The sequence below is a fragment of the Cladophialophora psammophila genome (genome assembly GCF_000585535.1).
Source record: "Cladophialophora psammophila CBS 110553 chromosome Unknown aczJe-supercont1.1, whole genome shotgun sequence".
NCBI classification, from domain to species: domain Eukaryota; kingdom Fungi; phylum Ascomycota; class Eurotiomycetes; order Chaetothyriales; family Herpotrichiellaceae; genus Cladophialophora; species Cladophialophora psammophila.
The window spans coordinates 145,655-157,712 of record NW_006912922.1 but is presented as its reverse complement, the minus strand read 5'-3'; the positions used below and the strand labels follow the sequence as shown (position 1 = coordinate 157,712).

Genomic DNA, 12,058 nt, shown 5'->3' with positions numbered 1-12,058 from the left:
ACGCGCCCTTCAACCATCTCTCTACCGAGTGCAGCCGCCCGAGGGAGTCTCATCACAACTGCCACCAGCGAACAGTGTGGTTTTTCGTCTGGAATTCCCTTGGGTTTGTCTCTTCTGTTTTGCCAGCAAAGGCCACCCCCAATATTCTCGAGCGGGCGGCCGACTGACTGATCGACTGACTGATTGACTGACTGGCTGGTCGTGTGTTGTGTCTGGCTGCCTGTCTGCCTGTCTGCCTAAGACTCCTGGATCTTGCGGAAGATGGGATTTCGCGCCGTAAAGCTCCGGCATCGCTTACCGAAGATCCACATCGGAATGGTGAGCAGGCAGATGAAGATGTGAAGGCCGCCGATGATCGAGAAGACTTGGAGGGGACCTTGCTTGCTGATCCAGTCTAGCGGGGGACAACGGTCAGCTTCTGGCGAGGGAAACAATAACAACAGATCAAAGCTATGCCCAAACTTACCGCTGATGAAATAGTTCATGCCGAAGCTGTAGATGTTGCGCAAGTTGAGCGAGGCGAATGCTTCCGGCGCCTTGTTCCGATGACATTCCGTGATGTAGCCGTAGATACCAATGTTGAGGAACGACATGGCGAAGTAGATGATGCCGTAGAGCACCACGGGGCCAGCCCAGGGTGCTTCGTTTTCGAGTGTGGCGCCGAACCCGAAGAAGCCAACAACTCCCAGGATCAGAGTGAGGACGTTAAGGGCGAGGCGGAATTCCTGAAACGAGGAGAGTCAGCAAGTGATCGTACCTTATTTTCTCCTCACAATACAAAAAGGTACGTGGGCTACAGGGGCGCTCGCTCACCGGTTCATAGATCCCTCCGTTCCATCGGGCGAGCCTCTTCACTGTCCAGTCATTCAGCGGTCCGGCCACAAATCCCACCAACGAGGCGACCAGTGCCGCAATGCTAATGAGGCCGACGTCCGACACGCTGAAGTTGTAAGGAGGACCCGTGAAGAGCTGCGCCAGCACGGAAATCATAACCACCAGCCACGATGTCGACAACCCGTAAGTAATGAAGCCGTAAAGCACCTGTGGAAACAGGAGCATGCCAAACGGTCGAAAAATGATGTACAGCAAGTTCTCATCTGACTCAGAGCCGCGCCATAGACGCATCTCTTCCCAGAATGTCCAGGGTCGTTCATCGGCACCCGTGTACAGCACTTCGGTGTGAATTTTGCTGCCGGATTTGGTCGTCTCGAGGTGTTCCATGTGTTCGCCCTTGACCTCACGCACATCCAACGTCTCGAAAGTGCGGTCGGTCGTTCCCAAGTCAAGGTTGTAGGCCGGATCTCTCTTGTACACGGTCTCGGGCACGAAAAGGAGGATCAAAATGATGAATGCCCCGTACAAGCATGCACAGATGCCGTAGGTCCAATTCCAGCCGATGTCCTGCAACGAGTGAGCTTGGAAAACCCAACAACCTATGTCAGGGGCTAGCCTGCTACTGGTAGGCGCGTACCTGAATAATGTAACCTGAGATACAGCTGCCTCCGCCAACTCCGATACTCAAGCATAAACCCCAGAAGGCCAGACGCAAACCCCGTTCATGGACAAAGTAGATGTCGCCAATAATTGCCGTCGTGAGAACCTCAAAGGGTGACATTCCGATGGCACCGAAGATCCGACTGTAGAGCCTTGTCAGTATGGACCCGAAGACGCAAGGGTAAGCTAAGATCTAGCTCTTTCTCGAATGACGATGTGGACACCCAAAGGAGCCAACTCACCTTGCAAGTAAGCTGTGGTAACTGTGCGCAAAGTATCCCCAGATCGAAGAGATGAACAAGAGCAGGTTCCCCAGGATGACGACGGGTCGACGGCCGTATTTGACTGAAAGTCCGTTGGTGATGAAGCAGGAGATGCCGATGGCAAAGATGGCCCACCCCAGCCCGCCGTTGAGCTTGTTGTAGGACATGTGCCATTCTTTGGCCATTTCGGCAAACCCCGGAGAGATCATAGGTCCCCACGCGCCAACCACAGCAGTGTCGATGCTGATGATGAGCAAGAGAAGATCCTTTTTCCATCTGGGCCAATTCAGTGGGTCTCTGGGAGACTCACTGGGTTGAGGGACAAGAACTATGTCTGCATTGCGTCCGGTGGCATGTTTCAAACCAGAAGTATCTCGCCCTAGAACCCTTATCAACATTTTGCATCCCCACAGAGACGCAAGGCATGGCTCCTACCGTGAAATTGATGATGTTGCGCATCTAACATATCCGCGAGCAACGCCGTGCCCGGGACATGGTCGAGATGGCGGTCTTCGAGAATTCCAAGACCCATGTCGTCCTCTGATCAACAAAGAAGAAGAATCAAGCTTTTTGGCGTAGCCGCTTTGCCAAGGTAAAGGAGCGATCAGACTGGAAGTTTAGGACGTTCGAAGAAAGGGATGTCCCCCGGTTGTATATGATATATTTTGCATCTTCTTTTATTGCGGGGCCTTCGGCAATGAACAGAGCTGTAGGTACCGTAGTCTGGGTCTGGAACGACCAAAGAAGCGAAGGCTGTCCTCACACAGAGGTAGTTTCGCATCCCGCGGTCATGGTGGAACCAGGAATTTCCCCAGACTAACCTCACAACCTTCCCCAGCCTGGCTCTGGAGTACCCCAAGGGTGGATCGTCTGTGGCGTACTTCTGCGTTTGATCTAAGCGGGGTCCTCTGTGTTTGATTGCCAAAGGATCGGCAGATATGTCAACCGTAGTAGCTACTAGCCACGTTGACAGTTGGGCCGGCGAAGGCGAATATGTGATTGGGAGGGAAAGTCACCGCCGACAAGCTGCGCACTCCTAATATCGATTCATGGCGAGTGAGAGGGGCGGGGGGGAAGGATTGCATACCGCATGATAGATCATAAAGGCTGGTGGTTGTTGTGATTGGACAAAGGTCGAAGGAAGGCAAGGCAGAAGAGGCGAAGGGTCGACTTGAAGCGCGGAGAGGAGCCGCTATACAACGCTATACCCTTTTGAGGCAATGGATTTGGGCGTATCACAAACATCCGCCCTGCTTGATGCTTGGATCGACCTCCACTGTCTTCGATTGTGAGCATCAAAAGCGAATGACGGCTTCACAAAAATGCCCGAGCTGTTGATGGGTTCATTCCTGACCCATTTGTCAAGGATCGATTCTGATTCTGCTCCCCGAGATCCTCATACCACCACAGCCTCGCCACAATCGCCACGTAGGCCAGCCTTTGTATACTACCGAGTAGTTACACGTGAAATCCCCTAATATCAAACCTCTTGGTAATACCGCGATTAATCAAAATGACCGAGACAGCTGATATGAACGTTCCGCTAGCTTGTCCCGGAACTCGCCGAATTGGAAAGTAACACAGTCTGAGTAAAACAACGCCGCATCCAATGTAGCTAAAGAAGGCTCAGTAATGACGAAGTGGTCGCTATGTCGATAACAGCATATGTAGATGATAGAGTACCTCAATTTCCAAAATAAGCGGAATCTTTTTCATCAACGGAGGCCACCTCCATTCTATTAACAGCGAAGGGCTTCGAGCGTGCTGGCGGCACAGCCGGTTATACTTCGCTACATATCCTTTTTAATTCCAGCCTCGTGTGCTGCAGGGACTAGGATACTCAGATGGATTGTTCCAGCAGGTAGGAACTCGAGGAGTCCGCAGCCGGCAGATTTTGACTCAACAATGTTGCCTCTCTTCTGATATTAAATGCAATTGGTCAGATAGACTAATGCGAAGAGCCCTGTGTACAAGAAGCTACAACAGAACGTCCGCAAAACACTCATGACCTTCTTTGCCCAGGTGCGATAGTCTTCCCTTGAGTACGTTGAGGAGGCGGAGGAGAGGTCTTCTTTCAGGTACCAGTCGACGAGGTTGGTTCGGAGGCTGTTCATATGTTAGCTGTGAGCTTTGGAGAAGTGAGAATTGATTACCTGTTGGATGTTTCCGTCGGCCATGATTTCAGATGCCACCAGCTGCTTTTCAGCAGAGTTATCGTCGTCGTACCTGAATGCAGTTTATGGTGAAAACGAAAGAAAGAACGACAGAGGCGCGTTAAGGATGCTCAAGGTGGTACAGGAGGGTTCAGGTTCGATGGGTGATGGCCTCAGATGATTCGAAAGATAGGTGAGCATTTGTCTAGAGTGTGGGAAAGAAAAGAACCTGGAGAGAAGAGGGGGAGGGTGAATGCCCAAGCCTCCTCCGCCTCGAATGTACATACCTAGGTACCAAGCCGAATATATGATTCACTATTCAGGTGTCCTTCATCTACAATATACGCCTTATTCACCTTTAAAACAGTGATCCTCTACCATCTATCTCAGAAAGTTGCCTATGTTTGAGATAGCAACCACTTCGTTATTATCGGACGCTCTGTAGCTATATTAGATGCAGTGCGTATTTTGTGCCGGACTGTGTCACTGATTTTTCAATACGGCTTGAGAGGTGATTATGTCGTGGGCGCATTAAGGCAAGGCAGATCAGTCGAGGCACCATTTCTGAGATGGTCCTATCTCTATACCTTCAAAGACATTGTGAATCCCACTACGGACAAGACAGAGGCGTTCTTCCGACAAGCAGGTCCCGCCCCACAGCGCATTCTCTCTGCTTCCTAGTTCATACGCTTGGGTGTGTTCGAGGACTGCGGCACTTCCCCGTGCTTTATACTGATGGATAAGGGTCTCGTCGTCCAGTAAATGGGCATTTTCGGCGTCAATATCTGCCTCTGTTGTTTGGCCCTCCGCTAAGCTAACTTGCAGACAGTGCTTGAAAAATCGGCAGGTTTTCATGACCAAGGGAAACTCGGTCTCGATTTCAAGCTTGCGTAGTACGAAGACTGGGCACAGAGTCTGCGCGATGTATGTACTATCCGAGTATTGTGCCACGATGGCTACCAGCAGCGAGAGGCGCACGCCAAATCCAGGAAGAGCGAAGTCTTGGTGAAAGGGAATTGGGTTCAGGATTGCTAACGAAATGTCCGGTATGCCATCTCCTGGATCTATTTGAAACGGTAGGCCTGTCTCGCCTCCGAATTGTCGGCAGGTAACGTGGTACCACACTTTGGGTCCTGTCGACACGAGGACAGATTGCAGGCTAGCGTTTAGCTTCCCTAGCAATATGCCAGGGCATTCGAAGGAAAGACCAGATGTAGATAACATGGCTGTGTTGCTTTCGGCCGTCGGACCCTCGTCCCAGTCTCGAAGATAAAGATGGCTGTTGTTCAGGAATGACGCCGGCGCCCATCGATAGCCCATCCGCTTCATCCGATCTCCATGCCAGAAGACGAGCTGCTTGCAGACCACTGGCAGACTGGCATAGAACGTCTCCATACGGTTTTCTTTCTTACTCTCAGACACCTTCTTTACCAGCTCAGGTCGCAAATTTGCTAGGGCAGCAAGACACAGGGCTTCATCAGAAGGAACGGATGTCTTCCGGAATTGCAATGGTCGAGATACCCTATGTAGAACCTTCTCAACATAGTCATCCTCAGTGGAGTCTAGCAGGATTCGAAGCTCTTTGTAGGCCCCTCGCACACCGATATAGAAAATGGCATTGCTGGATTCTTGCCATTTTGAGTATACCTCATCCATGTCCACGGCGCGGTCAGCGAACTGAAAGAATAACTTCTTAGCCAACACGCCCTCTTGGTAGGTCCATAATCGTCTCGTCCATCCACACGAAGCAATACGCAGAAGGATGTTGAGGCCCGTCAAATGTCTCGTTTCCACCTCGAGCAGCGAGTGGTCGAGCACTACAACAATCTCAGCATGTGCATACGTTCTCCGCATAAAGGCAATCGCTTGATCATAGGCTTTTCTGGCTCGCTCGCGCATATGTTCATAGTCTCGTGGGCATGAAATTGTGTCCAACCAGACGGGCATTCCCGGCTGCGAGAACTGGGAAGCTAGTGTTTGGAGCCAGCTGAGCTGACAGCTGTAGATAGCGTTGCGTTGTGGATTGCCTAGCCCGTCGGACCATACATGAGATATAGCTATGTACTTCTGGACTTCGGCGGTGCTCTTCAGCTTTAATTTGGGGATCTCACCCTGGTCAGGGTCGATCAGCGGCAAATGTTCGTCTTCAAGAATATCGAAGATCTCTGTAGGGTCGGCAACGAGGTCTTGACAGTCGTCGCAGCCGTGGTGTGCCCGGCGGTAATGGCCCGGAACTATGTCGTTCGCATTGCATCGAATGCCATCGCAAGAGTCATGACGACCAAAATCCCTTGGAGGCAGTGTGGTCATGAGGGTGAGGGAATGAAGATCAAGCATCTTCGTCAGTCTTTGCACATCACTGGGACACCATCCAGCCGACCGCATACGCTTTTCAAGCAAGACATCTGACAATGGCCATCGGCGACTAGGAATGCAGATTGTCCTAGGGTCGATGCATAGTTGCAGCGCGTCGCACAAGATCATGACGGAGAGCAGGATTAGTTCCAAGTGCTCTTCAAGCTCTTCCGAATTAAGATGGATCTGTCCAACGATCTCTGCCGCCAGCGCGATCGACTTCTCGAGATCCTGCTTGCTAACGCTGCTTCCCGCTTGTGTAGCGGGAGGGCGCAAGTATTCCTGATGACACAAACGCCGGAACCGAAGCAGCGTCACCAACGGTCGGCTGCTCGAGCTGATGTCGATGAAGTCGAGATGCCTCGCATTTTGTCCAAAGGCTTGGTGCACGAGACCAAAGAAAAGCCAGTTCTGAATCATTTGTGCCAAGTCCCTCAGTGTGTGGTCGCTCTGCGTTGGATTCAGAATGTTATCCATGGTCCAGCCTTGCACTCGATCAATGTAGGAAGCAAATTCCCCCTTATCGTAGGGCTCCTCATTTGGATCCAATGATCCCAAGTATGGAATTTCAATAGATCGATTAGGTTGTTTTACTCGCGCAGGAAGCGCCATTTAATTCACTGTGAGATAATGGCCTTCTGAGGTGTTGTGCTGGAAGGTTAGTATATAGGCTGAGCCTGATCTGGACTATTCAGATAAATTCAAGGAGCCGATTCCAAGAGGCAGGATTTTGAACAAGGATAGGACAGAGGGAACCGAACCATCTAGGTGTGGAACATATCCGACGCACTCTACCGTGGGTTCTTGTACTAGAGAGACGAGGTTGCCTTGAATGGCACTTAAAAGCACTCGGCAAGGCTTTACCGCGCCAAGGCTTCCGCGTAGAGGCGAGACAATCGACCCCCTGATTAGCCTACTAACCAGCCTCACCAGGTAATTTAGCCCCGTCCGAGGTGCTATGAGTTGTACAAGGCTGTGCTTGGTATGTCCCCCTTCTATTAGCATTCAATCCACGGAGATTCTTTGAGTACCCCAGAGAGAGCCTCTTCGTCCCATCGGCGTCAGTCCAAACAAGCAGGAGACGACGGAAACTTGACGGAGTTGGTCCTCGCTAAAAGCCCTAGTGACAACACATGATTCACAACCCAGGAGCGAGTGTATGCGGTGTTGTTGGTCACATCAGCTGCTACGGCACTACGGCATCATTGAGGGATCCTCACACCTATCCTACACCGGGATTGCTACTCATTATTACAACGAATAACATTACTAGTATTATTTATGTACCACCAACAGTTCTGATCAGCCAAGTATACGTACCTCCGCAAGCTGATTAATTAGCCGGTAGGCCATCTCGTCGAGCCAGGTAACTCATGATGAGGGAAACTACCCTCAAGTTCAGACCGATTTACAAAAGACCGAGTCTCTCCAGACAGTTCATGGACTTCAGCGTCACCAAACTCCCGCAACTCCCCACCTCCAGCCTCTAATGGTTCTTGCCTTCCTCGCCCGAGTGATGGGGAGAGTCTGCCGCCACTGCTACTCGTACCGCCTCGCTGCGAGGCGGTCGTGTATCCGCTGTCTTCGACTGAAGACGGCGTCCCATGCTTATAGCATCCTTCGAGTTCACTGCGTGGACTCCCTAGCACTCTGCCGTCGAGCTCAGGAGGTTTCTCTGCGGCGCCAACAGGGCCTACCGCTTCAGAAGTAGTTTGGATTTCGCATATCGAGCCACCCTCCCCTTCGGATAGAGGCCGCTCGGTTTTGGGCTTCTTGAAACATTTGAGCCAGACTGCCGCACATACCGCAGCGAGGACAAGTATGGCGGCGATGACTATACCTGCTGCCGCCCCTGCCGGCAATCGATGTGACTTGGTTCCAGGAGTGGTTGGATTGATGCAGTTTGTCGCATTTTGGGCGCATATGGGGACGATGTCGGCTTGCACTGACGATTCTGGGTATACTGCTTCATACAAGGTGATGTAGCCCCACTCGTAATTTGCGACGATGTAAATCTCCTGGAGGATCGTTCTGCCAAGGGTATACTGCGTCTCATTTGCGGCTTGCTTAAGGGGAAAGTAGTAATAAGTCTCATCGCCGGCCAAAGGAGGGCTTGCTTTCATGTCGAACGCCCCGTACGGAAGGGTAATGTTAAGGCGGTCCGTAGAATTTGAGGATCCTGTGCTGAGGGTAAAAGTTACACTTGCATTCTTAGCCACAAGAGCGGAATGTTGGTCTTCGCTGAGAAGGTAGAGCTCATAGGTCTCGTTCCATACCAGATCAAAGGACGCTTCGAAAGCTTGACATGCTGATATTGGAAGCCAGATTTGAGTGGTAAGGGAGTCTAGGGCTGTGATTATTGGCTCCGTGAGCATCTCTGTACCGCCGGTGGTGATGCTGTCAACTCCAAGAAGAAAAGGTCTGTACTGGTCAGAGCCTCCCGCCAGCGTAAGGTTAGCATTAATGTTGAGACGATTCGCGTCATATCCGCCAAATGTCAGGCTCCCAAATGACATAACTGGGAAAGAATAGTAAGATGCTCCAGCAAGGTAGCTCCAGGACATGCTAGGAATAAGGTTGTCCTGTCGAAGTGCACCAATGATGCTGCGAATTGGATCGTTGAATGAAGATATATTGGTGGGTTGTGGGCTGAGCCCAATGCTGCCCACGAAGAAATCGTCCGTCACGTAGGCGAACACAAGCTGGTTATCCAGGGATTCGCCACCCTGATTGTTCCAGCCAAACTTTGCGCTATGAGTCAGTACCTGCATAGCAAGAGGTAGCATCATTTCCCATACTGTTATGTTGTCAAAGCCCAATGTTGCCGCACCAGAATATGGCAGGTAGTGCTGGGGGCTTAGTGGAAGCGAGTAGTTGCCCTCAGTCTCCCACGTCGCTGAAGCACTCAAGTTGAAAACGCCACCACGCGCAGCAGGGCAGTCGAGAAGACTCGACTGTTCGCACGCGTAGCTCCATACTGTCCATATCGCATTGCCAGTAATCGATGGCAGTAACCTGACTACTTGTGGTGGAGTCCCGATCTGGACTGCGAAGGTCGACCACTGCCCGTCGTTACCATCCCTGGCAGGACGTCAGACGCCATCAAATTTTCAGCTCAGTATTGTACTTGCCGAGAGTTGCTCGGTTCTAATGATATCGGAGAAGGGTACGACTCATCGTCAAGAGTCGCACAGCCAGTCAGAAGAACTCCCAAGAAAACGCATAAGGCTGAGAGCGCAGAGGAAGAAAAGCTCATGTTTCCGGATCCAAATCGACCAGGCAGAGTATCGGGCGATTGAAATTTGATCGGACTCTTTGAACTTCTCCAAAGATCTAGTCATCGCCAGCCTCGGCCACAATTGTGTCCCGGTCGTGTTTGACAGAAGTAGACGGGAAAGTGTAATGTGTTATGGTCGTAAACCAAGGGCGTCGCTCAGTAGCAGGTAATCATGGTGGGCAGTCAAGAGCATAAGCAGGCCAGGTTGGGACGGGACAGCTGCCTCATCGCCTGCCACTGAGACAAGTTGAGCGATTGGCCTGGGCCAGGATCCTGGCGCACAAGGTTCCAGCTGCTTCCGACTGTAGAATGGGATTCGTATCCTGGATCGAAGATGTCTTCGCCAATGTTAAGGATCAAGTCTGCTCTGTATTCTCGCCATGGCCATGGCGTAGGTCTACCCCTCAAGGCTCAAACAGGTCATGACGCGGTAGGTGTGCTACTTCAGGCGGCCATTGCTATCAAGCGCAGCAAATGAAACTTTCCGTTGTACGAGAGGCGGGAAGAGGGTTCCTTCGACAGATGATCGGAGGTCGGGTGGTGACAAAATTGGCTGACAATAGACACGAACCTGTTGATATCCAATAGAAACTCCGGCAAAGTTGCTGCCCAGAGCTGAAATGCATGCCAAGCAGAATAGATGTGTTCATGCTTTGTTATTGAAGACCCTTGAAGACGCCTTCACAAAGGAATCGACATCCCCCCAGCTCCTGTATCTGGTAGAGGTTCATGGAACCGTGTTTAGAGCCAGTTATATACTTCTGGCCGCCCATCGCCTTCTCCACACCATCGCGTCGTCATCCCAAGGCAGACTTTTTGGCCTCATTTGCATTCACCCTGCAGACACGATGTTGAGCTGCAAGAATTCTGGCAACACAGGGTTAATGAAGCCTGACAGCAAGTGGAAGTTGGTGGCCGGACACTTGATCTCGTGTTCGGGAGGGGTCTGTTTCTTGAGCCTCTATGGGGGCTGTTGAGGAGAGGAAGACCTTAAACCCAGCATCAACGGGCTGGAGACACAGAATCGCAATTTATCTTTCGACCACTTCTATTGTCTCCAGTCTGGAACTTGCGGCCCTTCGCCTGCAGAGAAGATGGTGCTAGTCGGGGCATTTTTCCTCTTGTGTGGCCTTTGTGCCCAAGTCTCTGGCCATGTTCGACGTATGGAGGTACAACGTCCCGCAACGTATATCAGCACTAATGTGGATATAGGGCAAGCTACAAGCAGCCAAGGCACGGTGGTAGCTACTGATACTGCTGGAGTGCCAACGACAAGTACGGCTGTAGCAACTACGCCATCCACTGAACCTGCTACCACTGCAGCCTCGCCAGCTACGACTACAGCTCCGCTGCCTACATCTGAAGCCACACCTACCACAGCGACACTTACAAGCATAGCCTCAGTGTCTACAGCTACAGCTTCACTGGTTGTAACCACGCCTACCACCACTGTCCCTCTAGAGCCAACCACTGTAACTTCAACTACACCAATTGCTACAGAACCAACATCTGTGACCACGACCACGACGACCTCAGCAGAACCTGATTGCACCCTCACAGAGACCGAGATCGAGACGAGTACGGAATGGACAACTATCACCTCGTTCACCACTACAACCCTTCCTCCTCCGACGGTTACATCCACGCTCCCACCAGAGACCATTGTGTCTGCGACCACACTCCCTCCAGAGACCATATGGACTACCAGCACTGCCCCTGCCGAAACCACTTGGACCACCATAACTCTCCCTCCAGAGACAAGCGTGATCACCGTCACGCAAACTTTCACTTCTCCTGCACTTGCTACCAATGAGCCGCTTGCTAGCACCGCCATATCCAGTTCTATTCCAGCATCTGTTGCGTCAATCACAACTACTAGCAGCGTCACAGCCACTTCTCGAGCATCTGCGGCCCCGACCACCACCACTGCGAGCCTTGTCTCGAGCACCAGTCTGTCACCAACAGCCTCTGCAGGTACAACCCCTCAAAGTTCTACAGCCGCATCTATTCTTCGAGCCAGACAAGAGAGTGGAACTTGCGAGATAGTCACCGTCACGGACGTTACTGTTGTATCCAGCACTACGGATACTACAGCCACCAGCACCGTTCCTGCGTCGTCAACTGTCTTCAGCCTTGTCCCTAACACGCCTGTCCTCTTATCAACAACCGTGATCCCTCCACCCACAACCGCGTCAGTGATTGAGACCCCCCGGGTCGTAGCAACATCGACTGTCGTCAATGCGCCCGTACTGTTAACAACAACAACTCAGGTCACCGTGGCTGCCACAACGCAACCGCAGAATCCAGCCCCTGCACCAGCTCAGTCAACTACCCAAGTCCCTCCTGCTTCCACTGCAACACCGGCGAGCGCCAGCAGTGGACAGGGGTCATCTGGAACTGGAGCTGGGACTGGAACTGGGGCTGGAACTGGAACTGGAACTGGAACTGGAACTGGAACTGGAACTGGAACTGGAACTGGAACTGGAACTGGAACTGGAACTGGAACTGGAACTGGA

At 51.8% G+C, this 12,058-nt stretch overlaps 3 protein-coding genes across 3 annotated transcripts; all 3 read right to left on the bottom strand.

The window, feature by feature from the left end:
* Window positions 1-236: 236 nt before the first annotated feature.
* On the bottom strand, window positions 237-2,289 carry A1O5_00048 (uncharacterized protein; the record flags this gene model as incomplete). Its single annotated transcript, XM_007740669.1, has 6 exons — window positions 237-394; window positions 467-725; window positions 814-1,401; window positions 1,472-1,637; window positions 1,737-2,136; window positions 2,193-2,289. The coding sequence occupies 6 exons, from the start codon at window positions 2,287-2,289 to the stop codon at window positions 237-239; spliced, it is 1,668 nt and encodes a 555-aa protein (XP_007738859.1).
* A 2,167-nt stretch (window positions 2,290-4,456) lies between these two features.
* Window positions 4,457-6,877, bottom strand: A1O5_00047 (uncharacterized protein; the record flags this gene model as incomplete). The annotated part of the gene is made up of 1 exon (XM_007740668.1): window positions 4,457-6,877. The coding sequence occupies one exon, from the start codon at window positions 6,875-6,877 to the stop codon at window positions 4,457-4,459; it is 2,421 nt and encodes an 806-aa protein (XP_007738858.1).
* Window positions 6,878-7,602: 725 nt separating this feature from the next.
* Window positions 7,603-9,521, bottom strand: A1O5_00046 (uncharacterized protein; the record flags this gene model as incomplete). The annotated part of the gene is made up of 3 exons (XM_007740667.1): window positions 7,603-9,009; window positions 9,064-9,346; window positions 9,436-9,521. The coding sequence occupies 3 exons, from the start codon at window positions 9,519-9,521 to the stop codon at window positions 7,603-7,605; spliced, it is 1,776 nt and encodes a 591-aa protein (XP_007738857.1).
* Window positions 9,522-12,058: the final 2,537 nt, after the last annotated feature.